The following is a 17974-nucleotide window of genomic DNA, read 5'->3' as shown; positions in this document are numbered from 1 at the left end:
CCAACTTAACTTTCATCACCATCACCTTCCCACAAAATGTCGTCAACGCTGCCATCCATAGCATTAGAAATGCTACATTACCTGAAGCTCTTCCGTATGAGGTCTCTATGGATACGATTCCATGCCATCAAAATCCAATCGCGAATACACAACTCATCAATATCATATTTTCTGCCAGCGGCAGGATTTCCAATGATTTTGGCTTCCCAATCTACTTTCAGTTTCTCACTCGCAGTAAAAGATCGCAAACGCTTTGTGGAATTCATGTTGATACTCTGAGAATGTGCGCGAGACTGACGCCAAGCGCGGAAGTAGCGTATACTGAGAGCAGAGTAGGCATTGTTGCCAAGCCGTGCTGGTAGTGATGCCAGATTTACACGCATTTGGAAAGATAAATTTCCCAAAATTTTAAATAAGACCCGCACCCAATTTTGAATGCAATATTAAAAAAGTGTGGGTGGTATTCAAGATTATATGGTAAATATGCACTAAAAATTATAAAAAATATACTTACCAAATGTATTATTTAATTTTAACTCAGTGCTAAACAGATAAATATGTTTCATTTGTTGCAAAATGATGCATGGCAATAGGTTATCAACAGTTTTTCAATGTTTCCTGCAGTCAATGACTTTCTGTTGGAAGACAAAATTAATTTTCACATTGAACATGATTGTTCTACATCGAAGGACGTAAATGGGCAATACCGGTACTTGTACAATGGCACTGACTGCTCAGAACAATATTCTGGCAAAGACTCCCTGATTTCACGTACGTAGTTGCTTGTGGATTGAATCTCCTTCAGTCCTGGGTTTGAGTCCAACACTGCACTGAGTTTCCTTTTAACTTTTTCTCCAGTTTCATCAGGGACACCATTTAAACAACTAATGGTGTTTTGAATAAACTGAAGAGATTCGTATAGGAGTGCACCACAAGATTCTAGGTTCTTAATCACCTTTGAATGTGACGTATAATGCACATAGATGAAACTGATATCTTTATGTACAGTTTCAGACTCAAATGCCCACTTTCCTTCACGAACACACACAGTATAACTATTATTAATACTTTTTAATAATGTTATTAGGTTTAAATCCCACTAACTACTTTTACGGTTTTTGGAGACGCCGAGATGCCAGAATTGAATCCCGCAGAAGTTCTTTAACATGCCAGTAAACCTATCGACATGAGGTTGTGGTATTTGAGCACGTCCAAATACCACCGTACTGAGTCAGGATCGAACCTACCAAGTTGGGGTCAGAAGCCCAGCACCACTCATCCCGGCATCAATACTTTTAACTACACATTTCACTTGATTAAAGTGCTCATGGCAGGACGATGCTGCGGATAACCAAGATCCCCGTCTTGTGAGAACAGGTTCCGGCGGAAGAGAAACCTGAGGCAGATGAGTTCTGTACAACTGTACACGAGGTGGTGCTTTTAGGAACAGCTCTTTTCCCACTTGAAATGACTTTCTTGATAGATGTAAAGAGTGTACGTATCTCCTCTGCAATACGATGTAATCCACGAGCCACACGTGACATAGATGATATTTGGAAAAAATACTCTAAGATACTGACCAGCTTTCAACATGTACAAAGCTGCATCTGGGACTAAAAGGCACCCTTTGTAACAATCACTCTCCCATGTCAGATTGTATCGAATACATGACAGAAGGGTGCAGTGAAAGTAAGTAGTTCTTCCTAAGGGTAGATTTATCTGGTATCTTTCAATTAGCAAATTATTTTTCAAGAAACGAGCGTAGATGTGGATTATTCAATTTATGCAGCGGAATGTTGCTGCATGGAAAAGCTTTACAAACATGAGCAGAAAATGCACTGACCGTGTTTTCACGTCAGTTAAAAGTAGCTGTTGCATATTCTTACTCCATTCTTTTGATCCAAAATGTGAAGTTGTTTTTTAATTCCATTCAATATGAACTTTTAAAATAGAATTTAACACTTTTGTCACACATATGACAGTACACTACATCACCGTCACTATTTTCTGATATTCACTGTTTAATTAAAAAGGACTCAGAGCTCTAATCTTTAGGCTTTTAAAAATAGACAAAGAGTAAATTACAAGACCAGCACCTGAGATGTAACAATGGGAGGCTACTGTAAGCAGAGATGTCATAAAGAAGGAAATAGTCCCTGTGAAAAGGGTCTTTATCCATCTACCTGCTTGTATTGCAACACCAAAAGTACTTTTCTTGATCAGGGAAGGCTTCTCGTGTTGCCAAGGAATGTACAAAATATAGAAATCATTCGATTTTTCATTCTGTTAAGAAATGTTAGATAATCGATCACACATAATAGAAACATATCTGTTTATGCACTAACCTTCAAAATATGGATTTGCATAACTGCATATGCATTTTATAGAAATCCAGGCCCTATATAAGCCATTTTATGTATAGCCTAATATCAAGTCTAACACTTTAATGAAGATGGCTATTATATTAGCGAAACATGTCCCATTATTTTAACATGTAACTTCGACTTTGATTTTTAATAAATCATAAAGTGTATTGAAGAGGTGGACGTCTATGAGACAATTCTTTCATGAGCTTATACACAGTACAGTGCAGATCCCAATATGAAATTTATAACTTGCAAAGTCAAATAGGGTACATCAGGTAAGTTGGACAGGTGGGTTTGAGGTACTACCACTGGAAAATATTCTTCCCATTATGAGCTGACAATATGACCTGAAGTGAAATAAATATGATTTAATAAATGAACAATTCATGTAAGTACATAACAATGACATAAGTAAAAACCTTTTATAAGCTACTGTCTTTGAGTTCACTACCAGCACTGCAAGAAGAATTGCTGCCACTGCTTATATCTCTCCATGAGAAGCCATCTTTACTGCCATCTAATGAATTCAAGTCTCATGCTTTCATGAAGCACTTTTCAATGACCAAAGAAATCATTTCCCAAGTGCACAATATTCAGTTATAAAGGAGATCCATAAGTGGTTTCCAAATCTTGCCTGTTGGAGAAAGTTTGTGCACACTTCCCCCCTTGCCCTTGAATGTTTTTTCAAAATATCCAAGGGTTGAAGTACCAACGTCAGTCCAGCTGGAATCATTGCCAAATTGGTTTTTATGGTTTCCAATAATTTCTTAATGTCTTCCGTCAGGTGGCCACAAAAACTGCCAAACACGAGAAGGGTTGGGCATCAAAGGAGGGACCCTGCTCGATTTTCCAAAACCGTTTGTATTCAATCTTGTACGAGTGATGGGTCCATCCACCTTTTTTGGATATGAACATGGATCCCACATGGAAATTTTACTTTAGACATGGTTTTTGTTTTAGAACACTGTAAGGTGCAAGCTTTCTGCCTTCAGCTGTTACAGCAAGCATTATTATACATCGTTGTTTTTCACTTCAGGTAATGTGTACGTTAATACTCGATGTCCCCTTTTTATCGATTGTTCGAATCTGTGGCATATTGAAACATTGGTGTCTGAACTGCATTTTCTATCTCTGAAAGCAAATATTCCTTTATTTTATGCTTCTCAATCACAAAGCGATGAAAATCAATTACTTTTTTGTAGAAATCATTAGGTATTCTTAGGCATAATGTTGTTCTTTGTGGAAGGGAAAATCCATTTCTCTTCATAAAATGAATCATCCAGCCTTGGCACCGACCTCATAATCAACACTGATTCTGTGTGCAGCAGCTTTTTCTTGTCCTTTAAAATATAGCATTTTGTGAAAAAATGCACATCGTGCTTGCGTAATGAAATCACATTTTTAAGCAGATCCTCCTCTATTTGCAAAAACATGCCTTATTTTGGTCCATGAAATGCTCTGCGAGACATTTTGGTTGCTCGTTGCATTCGGAGACTGAATACTTGCAGCCCCTGTCCTAGACCTGTACACTTCAGCATAACTGATCACCGCGAGTTTACATGGCACAGTATCACTCGAATAATTGCTCATTGTGGATTGTGGATTAACAAAAAATTCTGAGATCACAGAAAATGCATGTATCGTACCCAAAATACTCATAAAATATGTTTGTACCAGACTGGAACAGAGCGTCAGTAGTCACTTCCATGCTGATTCACTTACTGAACTAGTACTTCCTACCGTCAGATAAATGCATGCTGCGCAGTATTTGGAGTGCCCGGTTTGGCAATAGGAAAGCTGCTATTTGAGTAGTTCATACCTCTATTCTGAAACGCATCCAGAACTCCGTGATGGATGATTGAAGAAATGAGTGCGACAAATATGGGGGCGGGAATGGAGGGAAGGTGGGAACTTTATTGGAAGTTAAAGATTTTTAAGAATTTTGTTTAAATTTAGATTAAGATTGTAATAAATTGGGTAAGTCCTGTATAAGAGATTTTTCTTCAACCGGATCATTGAGATTTAGGTTTTTGTTGTAATGTTGATCTAAATATATGTAAATGTTTTCTAATTCGTTCATTAATTTTCCTTAGCCTACTATTTTAATGATTGTAAGGTCCTGTTCGATAGTTCTAAAATGATGACTGGTATCTTTCATACGTGAACTCATGGCTGAGAACTTGTTGTGTCTATTGGCATTATAGTGCTCCTGATTTGTAGTTAGGAAGCTTTTTCAGCCTGTTTTCCCAATATACGAATTTTCACACTGCCTGCATTTCAGCCTGTATATGCCTGAGGTTGAGCAGATACTATTGTTTGTGTTGATTGTGTTGTGATTAAAAAACAGGTTACGGTTGGTGTTTGTTGTCTTAAAGTCAATGTTGCTGTTTTGTGTTTTAGGGGGATTGTTACTTGGTAAATGCCTGGATTATTGTAGGTGAACGTGGTGAACTCAGATTTTTGGGTTTATCTGGGACGAGGTTTGCTGTTATTTTATATTTGATTTTATTAATTATTCGGTTAACTATTTCTATTTTAAAACTGTTAAATTCTGCTAAATTCTTAATGTAATGAATTTCTGTTTTTAGATTCTTAGGTGATAAAGGGATTTTTAAGACTCTGTAAATTAAACTGTAAATTAAACTGGGAGTTAGGGTTTATTGATGAATTTTTAATTGTTAGTGGAGTGTGGGTAGGTTTTCTGTAAATTTGGAAATTAAATGTGTTCTTATTGCATGTTATAGTAATGTCTAAAATGTTAATGGATCCGTTGACCTCATCCTCCTTTGTGAACTTAATATTTTGATCGAGGGTGTTTAAAGAATCTAATATTTCGTTGCTATTGTTAAGATTACTGTTGATTATTTCAAACGTATCGTCTACACATCTAAGCCATAGGCTGAGTCCCTTTATTTATGAAGTTATTTTGTGCTGTTCTAATGAGTCCATGTACATGTCAGCCAAGATGCCTGATAAAGGATCTCCCATCGGTGATAAATTTTGCCGCTGAAAGTGAAATAGTTGCTCTTTAGTACAACGTTCAGAATCTTGATAAATTCATCTATTTCAAGAGTGCTAAGATTGCTATGTTTGGAAAGGTTGTCCTTGATAATGTTTACTGTTTCTTTTGTCGGCACCTTAGAATACCTATTTGTAATATCATAGGAGCACATGATGTGGTTAGGTAGTAGGTTAAATTTCTTTAAAACATCACAAAAGTTAGCTGAGTTCTTTAGAGGGGATTTGTTATTAAAAATATAGTGTCTTTTGAGGAAATGGTGAATGTACATTGAGGTCTTACAAGTTGGGCTTCTTCTGCATTAATTATGGGATGCATGGGTGTGCCTTTCTTGTGCAGCTTAGGTAAGGCTCTGGCCGTGGGAATATTAGGGTTCATATTGAATAGTTTTTGCTGCTCTTGTTCAGTGAGTAAAAAAGTTGAAGTCTTTATTAGTGTTTTCAAATTTCGTTGGATTCTGGTGGTGGGATCTTTATTAAAGTTTTGTGTCCTTTTAATGTATTTGTTCCTGTCTAATAATACGGTAGTCCCTCCTTTGTCTGCTTTAGTTACTATGATGTTGTCGTTGATCTTGGTTTTTAGACTTTTAATTAGATTTGTGTGATTGGAGTCAGAAGATTTAATTAACTCTTTGGTTACTGTCGGTAGTTTCTTTTTTATTTTGTATAAGAGAAAATAACCACTCCAGCTAGTAAAGACCTACACGGCAACATTCAGTTGTGAACTTTTTTTAAATTTCTCCAATAAAAGTACGAAGACAGTGGACCCACTTCGTAAACAACGAGTTTAATGGATCCAATAAATTCATCACCTAGACAGCGCCATACTATAGTTTATTAGTACAAGTTCCCAGTAAGAAAGTTTCAATGTCATCTTAATTAAGCTACTAAAGGTCCATTTTAACCTTTTCTTCAAATTTAAATTAGGTTGCTTTTAACTGAATTTCACTCATACATTGATACTGCAACTCAAGATTCAACCTTAGCCATAGACCTTCTCATTATTATGTGGATATGGACTAGTTGTCTACTTTATACAATATTTTAAATCACCAGTGCAATATCACACCAACATTATTTATTTCTTCGCAAACATTAAACAAGCATTAATTGTAAATTATCAATTAAGAACTCATAACAATTTTACATTTTGTAATACTTATTCTTAATGTTATATTTTGACCAAAATAATCAGGATCCTAGTTTCTGTCTTTTAGGTACGAGTGTAAAAAGGCTCATGATGTCCTTATAATGGGCGAAACATGCCCAATCAAATTTTAGTACAATAAGATGTAAGATGTAAATCCTTACTTTAGGAACTCAATTGTATTGAATAGGTTGATTCTAATAAATTTTATTAATATTTTTTAAACTGATGTATATTTCAATACAGACCGGACATGAAATTTGTAACATCTGTAGGAGGCTCGGCCATTTTTACGTCAAGAGTCCACATTTACGTAAGCCTCAAAATCAGCTTTGCAGTTAACAAGCTGCTAATACTCCACCCAGTCTTCAAGAACAAGAGTGATTTCCTCCTCTTCATGTTCTGAAGCTCCTGAGTCCCCTTTCTAAAATCTTGCTTAGCGGAAGCAGTCTACGATTGTTTCCTGTTTCAGATAAGACCACAATGTACTCAGCACTGTCATTGACTGTAGTAGTTAATGTCTGTTCATGACTCCTCGGATTCAATTCCTCTCAGAATTCTTTGAACAGCCCTCTTCCTATTGAAATGCTTCAATTTTTAATCACTCCTTGGACCATGGGTTGTAGTTTGGATGTTATGTTCAGTGGCAAGAAGAACAGGCCTTTAACTCCTGAATGAGCAGCTGTCTACGAAACGGAGGATTCTCCTCTCTTCGCATTCAAACTTCTCGTCAATACCATGTAGCCAAGATTCGTAAATTAAGCTTGTCATCCACGATTTTGGGGGTTGATTTCATATGTGACTGTAATTAATTCCACACCTGGGAAACAGCGAGGCTTCACCAATTTTCCAATGACTAGAAGTTTTAGTTTTTCAGTTCTCGTTCTATTAGCTCCCAGCATATCACCGTAACCCTTTCCTTACTTGTTAACTGTTTCCCTGAATCGCAAATGTTTTATTGCACAGTTGATGTACAAAATTTGAGGTACAGAGTATTTTTTGTTTCAAGGGACGAAATGTTTGCTGTGAAAAATCAAGAAATTAGTTTAACCAAACTTCAAGTAATAGAGAAAAGAATAAAGGTGAGGAATATGCAAATGGCTGGGAAAATTAAGTTACTTCAAGGTGCTGATAATTTGAGTAATGGAGGTTCGAGATATTGAGGTTTGACTGTATTTCACTCAATTCCTACCAATAGTTTCTTAAAATATTAGAGCTGAAGTGTTACAATGACAAAAATAGCTAATGCACAGAGATAAATTATCCACCGCTGAACATGGCAGTGAATAGTTAAAGAAAGCTGTACTTACTTGCTTTCATCATTGAAACATGGAACCAGTTGATCAACTGTATGTTCACCAATGAATGCTTCATCCTTATTCTCTGCAAAAGGCTGTGAGTAAGAAATTCAGAAAATAACAAGAGTAAAAACATACAAGTAAACAACAAACAGTTAACAGAATAGATTTCATATTTGCACAATTAAAATATCATTAATTTACCTTTAAATTAAAAAAGAAGAAATGGACAGGAACAAGCAAGTGTAAAATAATGTCAATCTGGTGGAACAATTTGTGAAAGAAACTCATTGCACTACAGACGGTTTAAGAAAGTATAAATACGTATTTCCTTAGTGAACGACTTTCTAAACAGTAGTCTATAACGTGAAGAAGTCTAAAGTTACTGGGCCAATGAACTATACTGACCATGTAATCTGAGGCCCTAAGACATGGGTCTCAATGTCCCATAAAGACTGATCCAGATGTGTTAGTTTTAGAGAGAGACAATTTTGGCTCATGTGGGTAAACAATTAAAATATCAAACGGCTAAATTTCATGGGTGTTGAATTGTTAGGTAGTGTTAACCACAGGTCTTGTAAGAGAAATGTGCAAACTTTTGTACTAATAACTGAAATAGTATAAAACTGCATAAAGAAAACACACAGAGAGATTTCCACTCATAACCATACACTGACCAAGTAAGCTATTCATCCTGAAAGCTTGTAAATTGTTTAGGATTTCAGAAGTCTATTCTATCTTGAATTAATGTTATCAATGTTACAGTATGTTTCAATGGTGTCAATTTATGCTGAATGAATGGTTTTATATGGCTTTTTTAAGTTAATCAAAACTAATATCTCTACTAATAACTTTAACGTCCTTCCGAATGAACATTACACTTTTAACAGTCACAGAATTATGAGTCCCTCCCTTTTACGAGGACAAAACTTCCTTCATACTATCTTCAACTTCCACCAAAAAGAAATGTACAAAATTATCAGTTAGGGTGAAAATCATACAGTAAAGTACCAGTATAAAAAATGTTGGGGACCTCAGAAATTAATTTGTTATAGTGAAATTTTGTTCTACTGAAATAAGTTAATTCTTAAGAACTCGCACATTGTTAAACCTGTTGAAGAATCTACATTATTTAATCATAAAAACTTTAATACTGTAATACTGTATTTATTAAATCATTATTCTATACATGAAGTAACGATATAAAGTATAGGTACTTGCAAGAAGTTTTCAGCACTCAAATTTTACTCTGTACTGGTATATTATGTCCTCAACTTTACTTTCTTTCTAAAGTTTGTGATTTTCTTCTGAACAATCCCAGACACAAGTGAATATTCAAGGTAGTCAGCAACCACTGCACTTGAATTTAACACAGATTCTGGTGCATTACTTTGTGACAGAAGAAAATCCTGAAGACTACATGCCATGTTTGTTGCCTGCACAAGAGTCAAACTCTGTTGAACACTATGAGGCACATCTTCCTCTCCTCTTCCACATTGTCATCACATGGATTCCTATCTTTTATAATATCTATTGTTTTAGATATTGGTATGTTGGATTAGATGTCAGACGGTGAATTGTGTTACTTTCCTTTAATTCAAAATCCTTGATTTTATTGCAAAATTCAATTGTGTTGTTGAGTACTGTTGTCAAAGTAAACTTAAAATGTTTCTTTAAAAGAACCTGTATAGACTTTGCCATCATATAGGTTGAACTATTTCTAAAATTTACTATTGAACTTAGAGGTGTGATTATTTTACGAATTATGGATAGTGTAGTTTTAGTATTCCTTTATGACATTTATGATATACAGTAAAAATGTATCTGCAGGGGACAACAACAACAACAACCAAAAAAGAACATGTTAAGCAAGAAAACATACTACTGAATATACGAATAAAAACCATCCAACAAGGATATAAAAATATTTCATATGACTTTTTCTGTTGTTTTTAATGTTGTCATTTAATCTTCTTATGCTACTTTTAAGGACACTTTCTCCCAAAGCATTGATACTTTGTCAATATATCAATTTTTCATCTAAACAGTGTTATGTGGCTGAAGATGTTAATAATATACAAAACGTGTACCACTTTTAACCAATAGGTTGCCTTAAGCAACTAATGTATCGACATGGTGGAAAATAAAAAAATACTTAGTTGTGAATAGGTATGATATATCGCGTCTGAAAAAGCAACAATTTCTCTTGTTGACAGCATAGCAGATGAACATTTTCTGTGATCCCAGATGCAAAAATTAATTATATTTTAGCAAATGATGATATAGAAAGTTTGATCATGCGAGCGATGTTGCTTGTGATACACGGGAAAATAACGTCCATAATGTAATCAATGGTGGGTTTGTTTGTGAAGACAGAGATAATTACAAGGTGCAAAGAGGGCAAATTACAACAGGTTATGGGCCTCACAATACTGCAAAGAAATTGCTTATGTCCTACGAAAATTTTTAAGTTCCTTTTTACTGTCGAGTTGGTAAAGGTGGTTAGTAGAACAGGCAGATATTTAGGCTCAACGTATATGTTGTCACATGGTTTGTTATTTCTGTTTTGATACATGGTAAATTATGGATACTATGTAGGAAATTTACGTGGTTTTTGTAGTAGTTTATATGTAAATATTTGGTTCAGCCATATTGCTTGTTTGATTTGAAAGCATTACAAGATATTTCCACTGAATTGACCTTACATAATTCCGGTAACTTATTCTGTATGCGTGTTTATGCATTAATAACAAACTGAAACTTTTGGTGAAATTCACTGAACTGCTTTGCAGTTATGCTTGATTAACTAAAAGCCTGCTTTCATAGCATGCTTGGAGCTGTAATCCTCGCGCAACACAGGGTAGCCAGGTAGTGAAAGTCGTCCCACACTGAGAGGTTAAAGAAAAGGGCTTTTGCTTCTTTTGATCCATATTGATGAAGGAGTCAACTGGCATGCTAGTACATTTGTTGCTTCATGAACAAAAGATAAACAATGAACGCATCATGAGACGTGAATAAATGAAATACAGTACTGAAGGTAGAGATGTGAAACTGTAACTTTCATTGGTTGATTATAAATGTGGCATTCTTACCCAGCCAACACCGTTACTTCTTATGTATTGGTTACTTTGAAATCGATATACAGCTCGATCAATTACATACATGTATGAAAATGGCTTCCTGAACCGTATCCTATAAACACGAATACTGTATTACAATCTGCGCATCCCAATATTTGAAGATTTTTTATTAACAGAAAATTGGCTTTAATTTGCTATGTATGTATAAGAAATTAATTCTACCTAATGACGTTCAGTACTGGTAGACCAAAACTGAATAAGATAATCTTCACATGCTTGTTGGGTATGCAACCTGCTCTTCAGAACTGTGATGTGTTCGTTTACCTTCCCCTGATTTGTAAGTGGGTAGTTTCGCCTGTGTGTTGTATAGAGTGTGCCGCCTGGTATTAGCTACATGGAGACATGTTGTGTGAAATACCCAGTGATTAAAACAGGATGAATTTCGAATATATTTTGAACAATGTTAAATATAAGCAAAAAGGATACATTTTAATTCACTATACTGAAAGTTCATAATTATTTACAATGAGATATTTTGACACACATTAAATAGGGAAAAAAAGGGGGTCTAAAAATAATTTTGCTATTCTGAACATTACATTAAAATGGTGTTCATTACAATAACATTTTACTGCATTATGATAGATAGATAGATAGATTGATAGATCGACAGATTTATTTTCTCCAGATTTTACAGTTTTTCAACCTAATTAATCTTTATGGAGAAAATAGAAAACGAACAAATAAGACAAAGCAGAACTGTGAAAATACAAAACACTATAAGGATACAAATAATAATCAACACTATTAAACAAAAAACGGACAGCAAAACGGCAGACAAAACAAAACCAAAACCAATGGCCTATCTACAAAATGTCTACTTACTTGGGTGTGCGTCAGCGTGGGTGTACTTCCCACCCTCTAATGGGGAAGTCGTTACCTGCCATTGAGTGTAGTGACACAGATAGCTGCATGTCCCATCGCCCACTCAGCAAAGTCAGACAACTGAACACTGACCTATGATACCACTGTGACACACCCACTCTCTCCCCCCACTCTACTAACCAACAGTGTGGGGAGACCTTAGTTTTCTATTGCTTTCCTAAGTATCTCTCTCTGCTACTTCCTATTTGCAACAACAATAAATACGACAGGAGATATTTGTATATATCACACTACTACCTGCTAAAGTCTACTTCCTTTAACCTCTTTATACAGCGTATTCTAACTACAACTACAAACTTGCTTATACACCCGGGTTTTTCCCACTCTTTCACTATCCAATTTATGATCTTCTGATCGTTACCCGGCTGTTTCATGGCTCCCAATTGTCTCTCACTCATGAATTTTTCTCTCTCCACACAAGTTCCCTTTCATACTGTTAACAAGTGGAACTCTTCTCTTGTATCACCGCACAATAAACATATCGAATTGTCCTTCATTCTCATCCATTCTTTATTCATGTATACATCCATCATCCACCAAATTAGTCCTTTTCTCTCTAATCTGTTCACATTTACTATTCTTATATTGACTACCTGTTTAATTCTACTAAACATGTTTAGGGTCTCCTTTTCCTGCTTTCAGCCTCCAGCTCCTGAGCTTTAACATCTTTAATCCCTTTTAAGTATTCCTCCAACACACTTCATTCCTCCTTTCCCACTCCTTCCCCCAATAGTTTCCTAAACCCAACCTCTCAATAATACTTTTGACTTTATCAATCCAGTAATCAACCTATGAGCTGTACCGTATCAGAGCTATGAATTAGTGAACCAGGCACATAAATTTAAAATTTTATTAAACATGTTCTGTATATGGCGCTCACAGGTCCGGGAGGGGAAATGCGTGAGCATTGAAAACCAGGGGAAGTTCTATCCAAGCAGCGAATGCAATGGAGATATCTGTGTGACGAAAGCAGAAGAGGGCAGGCCACGATCCCGTACCACATGATAATACAGTGGGGGCGAAAATCACGGATAGCCAACATTCCACAAAGAAATTTTATGTAGGAAGCCAGCTTGACGGGACGAAAAGGCGAGGAGAGATTAAATTATCATCTCAAATTATACTAAGATTAAGAGAACAAATGACACCACATGCATCTTTGGAATTCTGTCACATAAAGAAAGCATCCCCACGTGATACACTGAACACGTGGCCTGTCGCGGGGAGTCCCGCAATTGCTTAAGAGGCAGGGATGACGCTATGGATATTGCAAGATAGTTTATGAATGGATCAGCTTCCGCATACAATCGAGATTCATGGAATACATTTAGCTACCTCTCGATCGCACTATCTCACTAATATTCACAATATCAATGGAATAGATTGATATCCTATCCGGGAGGAGTCTAGGGTCAGCCATTTTGTGCCAGTTTTACATATAGACCAGCAGCACGCGCACCCCAGGTCAGTCTGGAACTAGTCTTGGAGACTACTTCACGTCACTCGTCACCAGAATCCGCTCCTTTATACAAAGAAATTGTTCAGATATAAGCTCGTATGCGGAAAACAGTACACAAATGTATGTGTTTTGAGAGCGATCAAATGTGGAATAAGTTCTATAACATTTTAAATGAATTGTGACTATTGTTAATAGATAATAGGGCATAACTTCTGTGCATGACGGTAGCCCAGATTGACAACGTTAAAACAAACAAAAACTCAAGAGAAAATATATAAATTATTACTACAATTGAAAGCGGTTGTCAAGGAAACACTTGTACAATATTCCATAGAGAGTATGTCCTAAATGAATATTCTTTTCTTAATAATTCATGAAAAAAGGTCAAATTATAAATTATAAATTATACAGTTTATAGGTAATTGTCGAAATGAAGAAAAGCAGATATCACAATGTGGTTATTATTAATGCAGATGAAAATATAACTAATTCTTAGTTGTCAATTATTATGTTAATTTTAAGGACACTTCCTCTTAAGCATTACTTTGTCAATTTTATATATTTTTCATCCAAACAGTGTTATGTGGCTGAAGATGTTGATAAAATATGAAACATGTACCACTTTTAACCATTAAATTGCCTTAAGCAATCATTGTATCGACTAGGTGCAAAATAATAAATACTTAATTGTGAATCTATTGAAGTGCGATACGGACCATGAAACTGATTTTATGTAATTATCCCGACTACTCGAAAGAAATGTACACAATGATCAGCATATTTAAAATTGTATTGTGAAAGAACTGTAAAATATCATGCAGGAAAATAAATTTCCTTCGAGAAATAAGGAAGAAACAGGTGGAAGTTTCCTGAACTTACCACTGTTATGTCATCTTCAGATCCAAGGGTTAATGAATCATTCTCTATCTTTGGAACCACTGTAGTCTGAGGCTCAACCTTTACAATGCTGTCATTGCCATCAGAGTTAGTTGCAGATAAATCCTAGAATGGAAACAAAAAGTAATAGAGGATGTTATCTAAATTACTGCTGCAATGTGAATCACAATGAATCCATGACTGTCATATTAAATGTGTTAACAGAAATTATAACAATGTATAAAATGAAGATTCACTATCTCGTGTACCAAGAACAGGATGTTTATATTTCTCCATTCAAAGATCGTTCTTGCAAAACGAATGATCAAATATAGAAAAGCAGATATTACAGACAGATATTCATAAGAAAGAACATGATAGATTTGTTGGGTGTGAATAAAATGTCTGCTTGCTAAGTTCCTACTGACTGTCAGGTGACACAGTCGACAGTCTGTGCTATTGGTATGACATGGTCACTTAGTAGGTTCAAAGTTATTATTAATTAAAAAGTTATTGACTGTGTACATGGAAATTCTGCCAGTATTTCATCATAAGTACCAAATTACATTGATTATTAAGTTAAGCTTTCTGCTCTACACTGAGTGGCCAAAAGTCTTGGGAAAACACTGAATGTGATGTTAATACTGAGTTGCTCCTATGCTAGCCCTCAATACGGCGAGGTATCCACTCTACACAGGGTTGGAATCATTTAGGAGTGATCCGGAACCATGCATCTTGCACTGCTACCCACAATTGGTCTTGTATAGTTGGTGCGGAGTTTATGGAGCACACACCACCATCCACAGCATCCCATAAATGCTCAACTGGATTAAGATCAGGGGATCTGAAGGGTCAATCCATGGTCATAAAATCACTAGAGCGCTCCTCCAACCACCTGCGTGCCCCCATAGAGCGTTGACATGGCGCATTTTCTTGATGAAACATGGTATCATGGGTTATGCTAGGGCCAGAAAGGGATGCAGATGGTCTGAATAATTTCCACATAATGTGCACCTGTCTGCACTCCCCACAGCCCAAAAATAGGGCCTAATTCTGACCATGAGAATGCCGCACAGACCAGAGCTGAGCCATGTCCCACCTGGATACAACTTAGTTGACACGGACGATCCATAGCTTCACGGGGCACACGCCACACTTTCACGCTCTGATCAGCTCAACAGAACTAGAACCAGGATTTATCAGACCATACCACATGCTACCACTGTTCCCTGGTCCATTGCTGATGTTCACAGGCCCATGTACAACAATGAGCTCTGTGTCGAGGTGTCAGCAAAGGGACACGAGTTGGTCGTCGGCTGGTGAAGCATATACAGTGCAGTTGCCTCCTTTCAGTCCTGGTAGAAGTGGGTTTGTGACTCCCAACATTCAACATGGCAGTAATTTGACTCATAGTAGCCCATCAAGCACCCAGTGTGGTTCTGCAGAGGCAATGAGATGTCCATTCGTTACACATTTCTGATCTTTCCATACTATGGTTTACATTGGTAGTAACATTCTATCTGCAATACTGAAGATCTACCCTCAACACTGTTGACTTAAGAAACCTGAATTCGGGTGTAATCTTGGCAATACTATGACCAATTGCTCTGGGCCAACGATCATCCCATGTTCAAAGTCGGATAACTCACGACAAGTTCCGATTTTCACGATACTGGTATCTGTGACAGACTCCTCGGCTTCTCTATAGCTAGCCACAATGCTCAGGGATCATAGAAGCCACATTTTCTAATGGGACACCCCTTCCCGTGACTTTTAGCCACTCTGTGTACGTGTTATGTGCAAATATATCGTACTGGGTAACAATGGCTGCTGAAGAGCGACAGGTATTCCTTGAGCCATAATGTCTCCATGACACAATTAAAAAAAATATGTTTCAGATATATTTGCAAGAAAGCTTTTGAACTCATATTGTTCCTTGTTACAGTGCTTAACTGAACTGCTTCAGGTTTAACTGTCCTGCACGCTCGGTTAGCATCAGATTTAAATCGCACACAACATGAGTAAGCCAACCCCAGCAGGACTACTCCACAACACTCTGAAATAAATTCCATAAATGGAACAGCAACCAGAATTCCCATGCACAATTTTCAATGAAGGAGTCAAAATAATTTTACTCACCAAAAATGATGTCAGAACAAATATTTTGTGTGGTATATCTCAAAACATTTGGGTATACGTAAAAGCTCTTCACACTATTTTTGGGTCTCAATATATTTATCATTGCTCCGATACAATTGGATGTGAGGCTTATGAACCTGGAACGTCAGAATGAAGAGAGCAAAGTAGGCCTTAATTTCATCCTCATTAGTGTCAAACCACTTGTCATCAGCTATTCTTTTTTTCCCACCTGGGTCTGATAACTGTTCCGTAGCATAAACACTTGATTCCTGCACAATGTGGAAAACAATGTGTCCATAAAATGCAAAAATACAGAAAACTCTGACACAGAATTATCTAAATATTTGTCTCTCAGTTTTCCTAATGCCCCTGGAGAGCCTGTTAAGTGTAGGTTATCACTACTGTTAACCCACACCCAGTCACTAGGTTTTACTTCACAAGCGGGACTTTATCTACGATTTCACAGTCACTCGTATCAGATGAATTGTCACTTTCACTTGAAATCTCTTCTTCAATATGGTTATAATCACCATCAATGTCCACCGAATTGTCGTCTAAAACCCTTTCAACTACCTCAGCATTAGCATTGTGGTCACTGGCCTTTACTATGCCCAGAACCATGGCTACGAGATTGACCGACACTTGACGAAATATTTGTGCTTTCAGAAGCTAAAATTAGGCAATAAATTATGGTATAAGTTCTTAGAAGGAGACCTGTAAACAAGCCACATTCCTGTTCGAATCACAAAAGTTTGCAAAAGGGAAACCCTTGAAGGGGTGAACTAAATATAAGCTAGTACATATGACAGCGTGGCACATGAATCTCTCTCCATTTGAGTTGAAGGCCTGGCCAATGCTCACGTCATGTGAATGTGAACGTCACATGAAATGAGTTGGGCAGGTTAAACATCCCCTCGCCCCAGGAAGAGGAACTATACAATATATGAATATCCACCTCTACAATGAGAAACATATTATCTTGTTTAGTAATTTGGAAGACAGTTGGACGCATTTTTACATCATTCCTTATTTACCCGAATATCAGGTTAGGTTTCTTCCCCAAATGTGGCAATCTTAAAATTTTGCATTATCTCATTTTGCAAATTAAGAATATACATCTTTTTCATGATATGTTTAATGTTTTTCTCATAAGTCATAATGCTAGTAGTCAAAATTTTTGTATTGGAGTGAAGTTACATGTAACAAGCTATAACATCTTCATTTTAAAAATAACTTTAATGCTCCGGCCCCGCGTTGACTTGAAATTCTGAAGCGTTCAATCCTTAATACAATTGAAAGGAATGTATATCAAGGATCTTAAGGATCTCTTATCAAGAAATATTTTAAATTAAACGTTTTTATTCACAACCATGTTCATCTTACGATTTTATGCATATGACCGTTAGCTTCCATGAACTTTATCATCAAGAATTTTAATGAACACTTCACACCAATGTTATTCAATATATGACTTGACACTTTAACACAGTTTGCTAATAATTTATTTTAAATGTCCTTGTGTATAAAAGTGTTTTTAATTTGATTAACAATCTAGTAATTCAATTTTTGTATCTGATATATTGTGTGATTTATCCTAGCTGATGATGTCCCTTAGGGGAAGAAACATGTAATAGATTTAATAAATT

The 17974-nt window shown here is 36.3% G+C and overlaps 1 protein-coding gene across 1 annotated transcript in view; it reads right to left on the bottom strand.

Moving 5' to 3' along the window:
- LOC136866623 (uncharacterized) overlaps positions 1 to 17974 on the bottom strand; it is a 61649-nt gene that overhangs the window by 18213 nt on the left and 25462 nt on the right. The window contains exons 5-6 of the mRNA XM_068226779.1: positions 14193 to 14315; positions 7842 to 7914 (exon numbers count right to left, since the gene is read on the bottom strand). Coding sequence (XP_068082880.1) covers positions 7842 to 7914; positions 14193 to 14315 — 196 coding nt within the window. The remainder of the gene's footprint in view (positions 1 to 7841; positions 7915 to 14192; positions 14316 to 17974) is intronic.

Source organism: Anabrus simplex, chromosome 3 (assembly GCF_040414725.1).
Source record: "Anabrus simplex isolate iqAnaSimp1 chromosome 3, ASM4041472v1, whole genome shotgun sequence".
Classification (NCBI taxonomy): Eukaryota; Metazoa; Arthropoda; class Insecta; order Orthoptera; family Tettigoniidae; genus Anabrus; species Anabrus simplex.
The sequence above is the reverse complement of the archived record's forward strand: the minus strand, read 5'-3'. Positions and strand labels throughout refer to the sequence as shown.